Raw genomic sequence first — 13,419 nt, forward strand, 5'->3', positions numbered from 1 at the left:
TTCCCTTTCCTGAAAATACTTTTCTCTCCTTAACACTATCCATCTAAAATACTATATAACTTACTGTTCTATTAGTGTGATTTCCATACTCGAATGAAAGCTCCACAAGGGCAAGAGTTGGTCTATTTCATTATTACATCTCAAATGCCCAGAATAGTGCTTAGGCATGTGGTAAGATCCGTAAATTATTCATTAAATGAATGACTTATTTAATAAATTATTCTATTGTGCCTCCATTGGATATTGTATAATCATTCTTTATTTTTAGGTATTGGGTACTAAACTCACGATTTCATACTTGTTAGATAAGCAATCTACCACTGAGCTATGTCCCCAGTCCTTTTTAAATATATATATATATATATATATATATACATATATATATTTTTTTTTTTTAATTTTGAGCTAGGGTCTCACTAAGTTGCCCTGACTGGCCTCAAACTTGCAATCCTCCTGACTTAGTCTCCTGAATAGTTGAAATTACCAGGTGTGGGCCATTGCACATGGCCAATCATTCCTTTTTTTTTTTTTTTTTTTTCCCCCTCTCTGAACTTTATTATTTTCTTATTGATTCTTTTTGGTTATATATAACATTAGGATTCATTTTGACATAATTATATAATCATAGAATATAATTTGCTCTAATTCAGTCCCCAGTACTATACCTTCCCTTCCCAGCATCCCTCCCACGTTCTCTTTCCTATACTCTACTAATCTTTCTGCTATTTATAGTTTTTTTTTAACTAGTGCCTCATTTTTTAATGAAAAGATTATAATAATACGTAAAAATGGGCATTCAAATATTTTTTATATCATAAATATATCAAAGTTTCTTGAAAAGCAGTACAGTGTGTATGTTGAAAAACACACATGGACCTAAGAATAACTTCTTAGAACCCTTGCCTTTCATTGGTTCCTATCAGTGTGACCACTGTCATGGTACTTGAGCTTTCTTTCTTCAAAGAAAAATTAAATTAAGAACCCTTTCATAAGAATATTCAAAAATATAGAGATAATGTTTGTAAATAAGCCATGATTTATTAAGTGTTAAATAAATGTGAGCTTCAATTCTACTAATACCTGACACTGACTTTTAAGTATAATTTCTGACAACTTAAAATGTTTTCTTTTCTATGCCAAGTAGTAGACATGACTGTTTTTATATCATTCTCTGGCTTTCAGCACACCTGAAATATTTCCTAATTTTTGAAACAATAAAAAATTAACTTTTACTAAAAATCAGCCAGAATTTTTAATACTTCTCATTTGAAGGGTTATAAAGCTCTGTCCCAAAGCACAAATTTAAACATGAAAATCAGATTATCAGTCCATAAATGTCTTAAATTGAATGAGAAAATAAAGATTTTTATTTTTAAAAAGATTTGTGTGTTACCATAACATAAATTAGAATTTTAATATTTCTTACCTCCTATCTAGTCAGGTGGAAAGAATATCAATAGATTAGAAAAAAGATACCAATAAAGGTATTTCTATTAATAAAATACCTTGCATGAGGCCTAGGTTTGTCCCTGGTACTGCTAAAAAAAACAAAAACCAAAAGAACAAAAACTTCATATCATTCCAGTCTGATTTTAGACATCCATATCAAAATTTCATGATCATACCACTTGCTTAGGTGAAGGATGGTACAGAACCAACTCCCTGGATGCTTCTGAGGAAGACCAAGGCAAGAAAATACAAGTTTCAAGGCCCTGGATCCCCAGCATCAAAAAAGAAAAAAATCCTTAAGAAAGCACTAGTCTAGCTGGGCCTGGTGGTGCACATCTGCAATCCCAGCAGCTCGGGAGGCTCACACAGAGGGATTACAAGTTCAAAACCAGCCTCAGCAAAAGTGAGGTGCTAAGCAACTCAGTGAGACCCTGTCTCTAAATACAATACAAAATAGGGCTGGAGATGTGGCTCAGTGGTTAAGTGCCCCTGAGTTCAATCCCGAGGGAGGGAGGGAGGGAGGGAAGGAAGGAAGGAAGGAAAGAAGGAAGGAAGGAAAGAAGGAAGGAAGGAGGGAAGGAAGGAAGGAAGGAAAGAAAGAAAGAAAGAAAGGAAGGAAGGAAGGAAGGAGAAAGAAGAAAGGAAGGAAGGAAGAAAGGAAGAAGGAAGGAAGGAAGGAAGGAAGAAAGGAAGAAGGAAAGAAGGAAGGAAGGAAAGGAAGGAAGGAAAGAAAGAAAGGAAGAAAGAAAGGAAGAAAGAACGAATATTATTAAAGAAAAGTTAATCTGAACATTAACTGTGGTCAGGTCCAAGTTAGAAATGAGATAAACTCAAAAGTAAAAAAAAAAAAAGGTACACTCAAAAACTGTTCCAGTTTTGTCCTTTATTGGGTTGTGGAAATAAAGACATGAAAATGACACAAGAGTAAGAAAGAGTTAAAAGTAAGACTACTTAAAAAAAGACTACCTCTAAAACCAGCATATTTTATTTACCTGATATATTCCACTAACATTTTTAACTCTTCTTTCCCCCAGATTTTTTTTCTATAAACAATTTCATGTCATTTGCCTGAGACAAATGAAGTACTGTAGTCGGAAGTATTTTGTGAGGCATTATGAACTATAACTTTCCCCTCAAAAAAGATATTTTTTTAAAAAAACCACAAATATAGGCTAACATCTGCTCAGGATCTTTTTTTTTTCTGAAAATGTTATTGGTGTTTCTATATTCACATGATTTAATTTTATAAGACAATTCTTCAAGAGCAAAGATTTTTCATAATAAAACTGTGATCTTTTTCCCCTAATAACATAGTATGGTAAACTGAATAGAATGCTTCTCCATCCTCAGATTCTTAATTTGTAGTTCATAATATTCATGATATTCGATAACCCATACTCTCCACACTCATCAGGATGACTTTTTACTTTCAGTAGGCCGAAGTGCAGGGTGTGATTTAATATTAACCTTACTCATGGTACCTAAAAAGAAAGCAAATGGTAGAGCAGCAGCTTGGGTGACAAGAACAAGGAGGATGGTTCACAACAATATATCCATTCTTTTCTCTATGAAAAATGTAGAACTATCAATTTCCAATTGATAGGCAATAGGTTATATAAGTGCAAATAAGTCATCCAGAAAAGGGAGGAGAGAGAGTTCCGGTAAGAAAATAGGAGTGACCGCTTTTGAGGAAGACTAAAGGCAAAAAAAAAAAAACAGAGGAGTTTAACAGAATCCATTCCCTTGTAAACAGTGCTGTGGAGTGGAAGAAGTATTTTATAGCAAGGTTCAACACACAGCTAATGAATTGTACACAGGTGTGGATCATCTGATGTCTTCCCATGTCCAAGTCAAAAACAGACACAATCAAACATAAAGTTAAAAAAACAAGTCACCCAGTTGAAGCAATTGAGGCTTGGAGGATAGGTAATTTGTTCAAAGCTATATAGCTAATCAGTGGCAGAGCCCTGACTGGGACATAGTTTGAAGGTGAGAAACTTCATCAAAGCTACTTGTCCCAGGAGGTGTCAAATGTTTATTTTTTTCAACTATTCTTTCCATTATGTCCTAATTTTTACTACATATTAAGTGCTACTTTATAACTGATACATAGGATAATCTTAAATATATACATTTTCAAATTAGACAGTACCACATTAATGCTTAGGTGGTAAAATTGTATTTTTTTTTAATTAATTTATTTTAGTTTTTCGGCGGACACAACATCTTTTGTTTGTATGTGGTGCTGAGGATCGAACCCGGGCCGCACGCATGCCAGGCGAGCACGCTACCGCTTGAGCCACATCCCCAGCCCGTAAAATTGTATTTTTGAAGTCTGATGTTTGCAGATATGCACACAGGTTTTTGACATTTACTATGTTCATTATGTATCATTAAGGTAACATTTAAAATTATTATATATTTTGTCTATACTTATTAACAAATTAGCATTTTCTAATTGATGTAACAAAAGCTTTGATGTAATCTGTTAGATTTTGCATTTTTTTTCATTACTGTTACATTTAACCTCAAGAATGACTGATTCACTGGGTTGGATGGTGCATGCCTGTAATCCCAGTTACTCAGGAGGCTGAGGCAGGAAAATAAAATATTCAAAGCCAGCCTCAGCAACTCAGAGAGGCCCAAAGCAACTTAGTGAGACCCGGTCTCTAAATAAAACGTAAAAAGGGCTGGGGATGTAGTTCAGTGGTTAAGTACGCCTGTGTTCAATCCCCATTAGTCCCCCGCCCAAAAAAAAAAAAAAAAAAGAATGACTGATTCCTTACATTATTATATTAATATTGTGAATAATCATGTAAAATGTTTTGAGACAGAGTACTATATTTATTAATATAAATTATGGCTTTTTTTTCCATTTAGTAGGAACCGTTCCATCAGTATAGAAAACTAAGAACATTGTTTTTCACTGTATAATCTGGCATTTGTTGTAAATTAAAGCTTATTTTTCTGTTTAAAAACAAAAATTTGTTCAATAAAGAAAAAGAAGAAGTCACCCAGTAAAAGTTGTTTTATATTTTTGTGGGGTAAGATTAGAAACTGGATCACAGTATGCAACTGGTGCTTCCACTCATCATCCCCCTACTGTAGCATCAAGATAAAAGCCAATGCTGGGCATCATGGCATATGCTTATTAATCCCAGTGGCTCAGGAGGCTGAGGCAGGAAGATCACAAAGCCAGCCTTATCAATTTAGTGAATCCCTATGCTTAGTGAGATAATGTTTCAAAATAAAAAATAAAAAGGGCTGGGACATGACTTAGCACCCCTGGATTCAACCCACAGTACTTTATTTGAAAAAAGGAAAAAAAAGATAAAAACCACCAAAGTTTTTCAAAGTGAAAGTTCCAACGATGTATGCCAAAGACCCTCAACTAAGACCCTTCTAGGCTTACAGGAGGTACAAATAAAAATTTTAGAGTGTGTGCAGGTTATTTACATGTCCTTTAAATAAAAAATCTGTTATCCTGGAGGGAAGTAGTTCAAAAGTATAAATAACTTTGCTTAGGGAAGAAAGAAATTCATTGATCAAAGCTTCCTGCACTTTAAGACAGCAATAATTAGTTCTACTGTAATGATTTGTTCTATTTAGTTTGTCTGTAGATTATGATCCTGTTAGCTTGAGCATAATGTGTTACAGATGATTTTCTCTACCCTTTTACAATTATTCTTAAATGGAATGTAATTATCTTCTCAAGGAGCTCATTCTCTCTAAGTAATCACCAAGATATCTAGGAAAAAGGAAGTGCTACTCTTTTGTACCACTAGAATAAAGCCACTTTAGTCGTACAATCCTACCTTAGTCTATCTTTAACTACAACCTAGGAGGATGGTCAGTAAATAAATAAAAACTTCATTGCTAAATTTACTGCAGATGGCAACCATACATCAATATAATTAATATCTATTGCTAAGTAATTGAATTCAATTTGTCTTCAGCACTTAAAAAAGCTCTGAAATTCTTACTTTAATTTCAACTTGCTCTTCCATTTCTTTAGTTTTTATTGTAGTGTATTCCTTTTCAAGCCTAAGAAGAAAATAAAAAAAGTTAAATGAAGGTATGTTTTCATTCAAAAGTAGTTATTAGATTATAAAATTTAAAAATACATATTAACATAAAATACAATTTTAATTTTCCTCAGTTTATAATTTGAGATCTTGATATGAGTAAAATCACCTGAAGAGTTACATGGAGTTTTACAAATGATCACTTTGGCCAGGCTCAGTGGCACACACCTGTAATCCCAGTGGCTCAGGAGTTCAAAGCAACTTAGTGAGGCCCTAAGCAACTTAGTGAGACCCTGTCTCAAAATGAAAGAATTTTTTAAAAGGGCTGGAGATGTGGCTAAATGGTTAAGCACCCTGGGATCAAACCCTACTACAAAAATAAACAAACCAACCAACCAATAATTACTTACAAATGACAAAAATAAGTGCCATACTACAGTAAAGTTTAGAAAGTGAAACACATAAAGTACCAAACACAAAACTAAGTTAACAAATTCAACTCATCCCTAAACCTATGAAAGAACCAACTATCAATTCCCTTCAAATTAAAACACACCTGCACTGTTCAAAAAATCCTAACACTAGCACTGACTTAAAAAATTATGGTAAGGTTAAAGGAGCAATTCTTCCTTATAGAAGAATTCCAATTAAAAATGTCTATAGAAGGAATGAGGCAAATACAAAATTTATCATTAGAATGTCACAATAATAACTGCCACAGGCAAAAAATACCAGTGGATCAGTTAGTGACCAAGGTTTACACAGTCTTAAATTATATTTCTCAAAATATTTAGTAATTACTAAGGGAATATAGTAAATACATGGTACAGAAGAAAAGACAGGCCCAACTCTACACCATGTCAGCTTAGGAACTGACTTCCTCAATAAGACTCCTAAAGTGTAAGAAGTAAAATCAAGAATCAATAAATGGTATCAAACTAAAAAATTTCTTCATCACAAAGGAAACAACCAACGTGAACAGAGTCTATAGAATGGGAGAAAATCTTTACCACCAGCACTTCAGGTAGAGCATTCATCTCCAAGATACACAAAGAACTCAAAAAAAAAAACTTAATACACACACACCCACACACAAAAGAAAAATAACCCAATCAATAAGTGGGCTAAGGAACTGTGAAATACGATCAGTCAAAAAATGTATGAAAAATGTTCAAACATCTCTAGCAATTACAAAAATGCAAATCACAGCTACACTGAGATTCCATTTCACTCCAGTCTGAATGACAGTTATCAAGAATACAAGTAAAGGCTGGGCATGGTGGCACACGCTGTTCATCTCAGAGGCTTGGGAGGCTGAGACAGGAGGATCATAAGTTCAAAGCCAGCCTCAGCAAAACTGAGGCACTAAGCAGGGCTGGGGATATGGCTCAGTGGTTGAATGTCCCTGAGTTTGATTCCTGGTATCAAAAAGAAAAAATAACAATAAATGTTGGCAAGGATGTGGGGGAAAAGGTTCACTTACACATTATTAGTGGGTCTGAAAATTGGTGCAACCACTCTGGAAAGCAGCATGGAGATTCCTTAGAAAACCTGGAATGGAACCACCATTTGACCCACTTATCCCACTACTTGATTTATACCCAAAGGACTTAAAATCAGTATAAGAGTTCAAAGCTTTTGCTAAGGTGCTAATCAACTCAGTGAGATCCTGTCTCTAAATAAAATACAAAAAAGAGCTGGGGATGTGGCTCAGTGGTTGAGTGCCCCTGAGTTCAATCCCCAGTATCCGACCCCCACAAAAAAAGAATGCCTACTATGACCTCAGGTTAAAAATCATTTAAGTACTAGAAGCAGGAAGAATAAAGCTATCATTCTTAATTAATACACTTACCCTATTTCTATTAAAAACAAAAAACCAAAATGAGCCAAGAATGTTTATCTTAAACTTTTATAATAGATACCCAAAAAAGCTTCATTAGAAAGTAACATACCCTGGGCTGGGGCTGTAGCTCAGTGGTAGAGCACTTGCCTCACATGTGTGGGGCACTGGGTTCAATCTTTAGTACCACACAAAAATAAATAAATATATTGTGCCCATGTACAACTAAAAAAAAAAAAAAGAAAGTAACAAACACACCACACACATAAAGAAGGTAACATACAACACATAAAATTTTAAATTCTCAATTCATCATCTATCTTTCTGGCTATGCTACTCATGGACTTAAGTGACATTTTGGAGTCAAACTGAGGGGAAAAGAATGTCAATAAATGGAACCACACCACTGAAGTGGTTTTAAAATAACAGCACATTAGGCTAAGGTGCAGTTCAGTGGTATAGCACATACTTAGCACATACAAGGCCATGGGTTCAATCCCCATCACCAAAATAATAATAGTAAATATTAATAATAACTGTACATTCACACATATACATGTACCAGGCTCATAACTCCAGTCAAAATACAAGGAATAACAGGAGTTTAAAGGTAGTACAAGAGGTCCTATAAACAACTATTAAAATTAGTGTGACATTCCAACATTAACTTTGATATTGAAACCACTGTTAATACCACCAATTAAAACCATGTAGTTCTATCATCTAAGGAGGAAAAATGTAATTATCACTAGAATGTTTTGTCATTTTCACTAAATATCCTATATGCTTCAACAAACTCCTATAACTAAAACAGAAAATATAAAATACTTACTTTTTCATTTTTTTTGAGTTGTATTTGACTTGGTAAGCTGCTTGGATTAGTTTATCTGCACTATCATCAAACTGATGTGGAATGACCTTCTGAAAGTGCTAAAATATAGTAAAATAAAAACATAAGAACCACTAAGTGCCATTTATTATTAATAGTTAAATCTAAAGATATACAAGAAATCATGAACTGACTTACCTGTAACATCCCTTCCATGTCAAGTTGCATTAATTCTGCCTGATTCATTTGAAGAAGTGCTAATCCTACTCGAAACACTATTTCTAAACCCTGATGAAATAAAATAAATAAAGCCAAATTTGTTTTAACTTTGTCATCAACAAAAACTAAATCAAAATAATACTAAAGTAAATATTCAGTGTTCTAAACCAGGGACTAGCAAACCTTTTCAGTTAAGAGTCAAACAGCAAATACTTGACACTTGGTGGGCCTCTGCCACAACTATTCAACTTTGCCACTGTAGCCCAAAAGCAGACATAGACAACACATAAATGAGCAGAGCTGCATTCCCAGAAAACTTTACTCTCAAAAATAGGTGTAAGGAGAGATTTACATGCAAACTACAACAGATCAGTGGCTGAACCGTAGTTTGATAGGAAATACAAATTGATCTTGCCAAGATGTAACTAATAACAATTAACTTTGGGTTCAGAAAACAGAAGACAAAGGATCATTACGTGTCACTCACACTTAAAAGACAATTTGCAATATGTTCACAGAATAGAAGAAAATTATACCAATTATTTCTAGCTGTTTGGATAATAGATACACTACAACAATATTACCTGTAAGGTAGATTTTATCTTTCACTAATTTTCAATAAATCAGTTAGGAAGTGATAAACAGGTTTGATTAAGAAAGTAGATTCCACAATTTAACTGTCTCTGTCTGAACCTAGTTAGTATACATGTATGTGTGGGTCTACAGACAAGCTACTTTTTTTTGGTATTGGGGGATACCCCTAATTTTATTTTGTTTTCTAATTTTTTTATTTTGAGACAAGGCCTCTCTAAGTTGCTTAGGGCCTCACTAAGTTGCTGAGACTGGCCTTCAACTTGTGATTCTCCTGCCTTAGCCTCCCAAGTCACTGGGATCATAGTTTTGTGCTACCACACCCAGCTTAGACAGACTAGCTATTTAACCTTTCTCTAACTCTGTTTTCTCATCTATCATCTAACAAATAGGGATAGTAACAGGATCCACCTGATTATGGTTTAAATTAGATTATCCACAGAAGCAGTTGAGCAAGGAACACATGAGCTCTTTTATTGCTCCCCTTTCTTCCCTGCTCTAATTAACCCAATGACTCCTTTGCTCAGCTCTTGCTGCTAGTCTGCCAATTAGCTTACCTCAGACATAAAGATATCAAATATCCGTGTTGCAATTGGTAATGGAAAAGTTGTAAGAAAGATAGTCAGAAACCAGGATGATGCATACATTGAGGTATGAAAACTCTGAGACTGAAAGTGTACAAAGAGCTCTGGAAGATGCTCCTAAAGAGAAGAAAACAAAGTAAAATTAAAACATAGTAAAATTGAGTGTTTTAAGTCAGATTATTGTATTTATACTAGATTATACTAGTTTAGTTTATATAAAAGATTAACCTATACCACACACAAAGATCAGGTCAAGCATAATGTGAAAAAGCTGAGATGTCTAGTAATTACAGAAATGCAAATCAAAACTACTCTAAAGTTTAATCTCACTCCAGTCAGAATGGCAGTTATCAAGAATACAGACAACAATAAGTGTTGGAGAGGATGTGGGGGAAAAGATACACTCATATATTGCTAGTGGGACTGCAAATTGGTGCAGCCAGTCTGGAAAGCAGTATGGAGATTCCTTGGAAAACTTGGAATGGAACCACCATTTGACCCAGCTATCCCACTCATTGAGTCTATATCCAAAGGACTCAGTGATGCAGCCACATCAATGTTTATAGCAGCACAATTCACAATAGCCAAACTGTGGAACCAACCTAGATGCCCTTCAAAAGATGAATGGATAAAGAAACTGTGGCATATATATATAATGGAATATTACTCAGCAATAAAAGAGAATAAAATTATGGCATTTGCAGGTAAATGGATGGAATTAGAAAATATCATGCTAAGCAAAGTAAGCCAATCCCCAAAACCCAAAGGCTAAATGTTTTCTCTGATAAGTGGATGCTAAACCATAATGGGGGGGAGAGGGGTTAGAATGAGTGGAGGAACTTTGGATTGGCCAAAGGGGAGGTAGGAGAGGGGAAGACTGTGGAATGAGATAGTCATCGTTATCCTAGGTACATGTATGATTGCACAAATGGTGTGACCCTATTTTGTGTACAACCAAAGACGTGAAAAATTGTGCTCCATTTGTGTAAAATTAATTGAAGAGCATTCTGCTGTCATATACAACTGATTAAAATAAATAAAGGAATGAAATTACGACATCTGCTGGTAAATGGATGGATCTGGAGACTATCATGTTAAGTTAAATAAGCCAATCCAAAAAGTCAAAGGTTGAATGTTTTCTCTGATATCCAAAATAGGGCAGTAAAGGGAAGGGAGAGAAAGGGTGGGGGGGAAGGAGAGATAATTTCATCAAAAGAAAGGAAAAAGGGCTGGGGATGTGGCTCAAGCGGTAACGCGCTCGCCTGGCATGCGTGGGGTGCTGGGTTTGATCCTCAGCACCATATAAAAATAAAATAAAAAGGTGTTGTGTCCACCGAAAACTGAAAAATAAATTTAAAAATCCCCCCCCCTCTCCTCTCTCTTTAAAAAATAAAAATTAAAAAAATTTTAAAAAGAGAGGAAAAATTTGTAGAGTAGAAGAAGGTCATTGAGGGGAAAGAAGAAGGAACAGGATAGGGGAAGAACAGTAGTCTGAATTTGGACAAATTTTCATATACACACACACACACACATATATATATATATATATGAATATATCACAGTGAATCCCAACATCAAATATATCTATAATATATTAATTTAAAAAATATAATTGCAGAAAGACCAACAGAGTAGAGAGATGGGAATAGAGGGAAAGGGGGAAAATGCTGGGGACTGAATTACAACAATTTATATTCAATGTTTTTATGATCATGTCAAAATGTATCCTAACATTGTTTATCAATAAAAATGGGATGTGGTTTTGTTTTTGTTTTTTTTAAAGAAAAGCTGAGATGTAGAAATTGACACATTCAGAATGATAGATACTATCTGAGAAGGGATGAAGGGGGAAAGGATGCAGAGTTGAAACTTTGGGGATATCTATAACATTTGACTTATTAATAATAAAACTAAATTATAGCCAAATTAATTTAAACCAAATACCCATCCTATCTCAGATACTATTGAGTGTCCATGTGATGCAATGTTTGTATTCATTTAAGCTTGTTGGTGGGTACATAGTTGCTTTTTTGTCAACTCTATTTCAAAAAAACTGGAAGCCAGGCATAGTGATGCACACCTGTAATCCCATCTAATTGGGAGGTTGAGGCAGGAAGTTTATAAATTTGAGGTAAACCTGGGCAAACCACAAGACCCTATATCTCAAAATAACAAGTAAAAAGGGTTAGGGCTATAGCTCAGTGGTAGAATGCCTCTGCTATCCAGTTTCAAACTGTAATTTACCTATCAGTTAAAAGGACTGATTTTTTTCAATTGTTTTAATGCTTTTAACATTGAATTTGTAAAGATGTCACTCAGAGATGATAACAAACATAAAATTGTACTTTTACCTGTATCATGCACTCAAACTGGTACATACAAAGGCCCAATTCTGCCATACTTGGTTTAAAAAGTTCACGAAGTCTATAATCTTGCATTAATTTAACAAATACACAGAAAGCTTCTTCTTCTGGCATCTGCATTAGTAGAAGAAAGTAACACAGGTTAATATTCTATGATGCACAAATAAATCAAATTATATTTAAAACAAGTACCCATCCAATCATAAACACTGTTTTGAGAGGCTACATATTGCACTCAAGAGCAACAGATTAGTAAAAATCAGGATGTCCTGGGCTGAAGATGTGGCTCAAGCGGTAGCGTGCTCGCCTGGCATGCGCGAGGTGCTGGGTTCGATCCTCAACACCACATAAAAATAAAATAAAGATATTTAAAAAAGAAAGACACAGGATTTTTTTTAAAAAAATCAGGATGTCCTAAGTTCTCATTCTAAGAATGTAAAGTTAAAGAAGTCTTTTAACCTTTAAGACTAACTGCTTTAAATGGCCTAATTCATTAATTCAACCAAAAATATTCATTTAGAGTTGGATACTTTTCTTTTTCTGAGGATCTACCAATGAACAAAAAAAAACATAATCTCAACTGATTGTGTTGGTGAATGTCCATAATCCCAGCAACTTGGAAGGCTGAGGCAGCAGGATTGCAAGTTCGAAGCCAGCCACAGCAACTCAGCAAGGCCCTGCCTTAAAATAAAAAGGGCTGGGGATGTAGTTCAGTAGCTAAGTGCACCTGGGTTAAATCCCAAACACCAAACCAACAAACAAAAACACCACATAATATCTACTCTCAAGGAGCCTGAACTTTATAGTAGGGGGAAAAAAACAACACATGTAATAAATTAATTCATATATTTGTCAAATGGCAATGAATGAAATTGAAATATAGTAGGTAAGAGGGAATGTTGAGGAGACACATTAATATTTTTGTAGGACAGGGAAGGTCCCTTGATAAGGGAACATTTGAGAAAAATGCTGAAGAAAGTGAGGGGAGAATCTGAGGTAAAAATAGTCCCAGAAGACAGAAGAGAACAACAGCCCTGAGAGGGAGTCAGGTCAGCATACTCACAAAATTGCAAACAGGAAACTTCTAGTTTAGTAGTAACTAAGTTAGTAGTAACTATTTTAGTAGTAACTTCAAGATTAGTTATTACTTCAAGAAAGTAAAATCTATACAAGAAGTACTTGGGGGGCTTGGGTTTGGCTCAGTGGTAGAGCGCTTGCCTAGCATGTGTGAGGCACTAGGTTCAATTCTCAGCACCACATATAAATAAATGAAATAAAGACCCATTGACAACTAAAGAATATTAAAAAAAAAAGAAGTAGTAGTAGTACTTGGCAGATGCCAAATTAAAGAATGAGAAAATAATGTGATCAGATTAAACTTATATTGCTTTAAAAAAAAAAAACTGGGGCTGGGGTTGTGGCTCAGCAGTAGAGTGCTCACCTGGCACATGTGAGGCACCAGGTTCAATCCTCAGCACCACATAAAAATAAATAATTAAAATAAAGGTATTATGTCCAA

The 13,419-nt window shown here is 34.7% G+C and overlaps 1 protein-coding gene across 4 annotated transcripts in view; it reads right to left on the reverse strand.

The window, feature by feature from the left end:
• The window catches only part of Evi5 (ecotropic viral integration site 5), a 207,220-nt gene that overhangs the window by 121,964 nt on the left and 71,837 nt on the right, over positions 1–13,419 (reverse strand). For all 4 annotated transcript variants that reach the window (XM_071618050.1, XM_071618052.1, XM_071618051.1 and 1 more), the window contains 5 exons: positions 11,889–12,014; positions 9,511–9,654; positions 8,342–8,431; positions 8,147–8,244; positions 5,433–5,493 (listed from right to left, as the gene is read on the reverse strand). In XM_071618050.1, the coding sequence (XP_071474151.1) occupies positions 5,433–5,493; positions 8,147–8,244; positions 8,342–8,431; positions 9,511–9,654; positions 11,889–12,014 (519 nt within the window). The remainder of the gene's footprint in view (positions 1–5,432; positions 5,494–8,146; positions 8,245–8,341; positions 8,432–9,510; positions 9,655–11,888; positions 12,015–13,419) is intronic.

This window comes from Marmota flaviventris, chromosome 10 (genome assembly GCF_047511675.1).
Source record: "Marmota flaviventris isolate mMarFla1 chromosome 10, mMarFla1.hap1, whole genome shotgun sequence".
Classification (NCBI taxonomy): domain Eukaryota; kingdom Metazoa; phylum Chordata; class Mammalia; order Rodentia; family Sciuridae; genus Marmota; species Marmota flaviventris.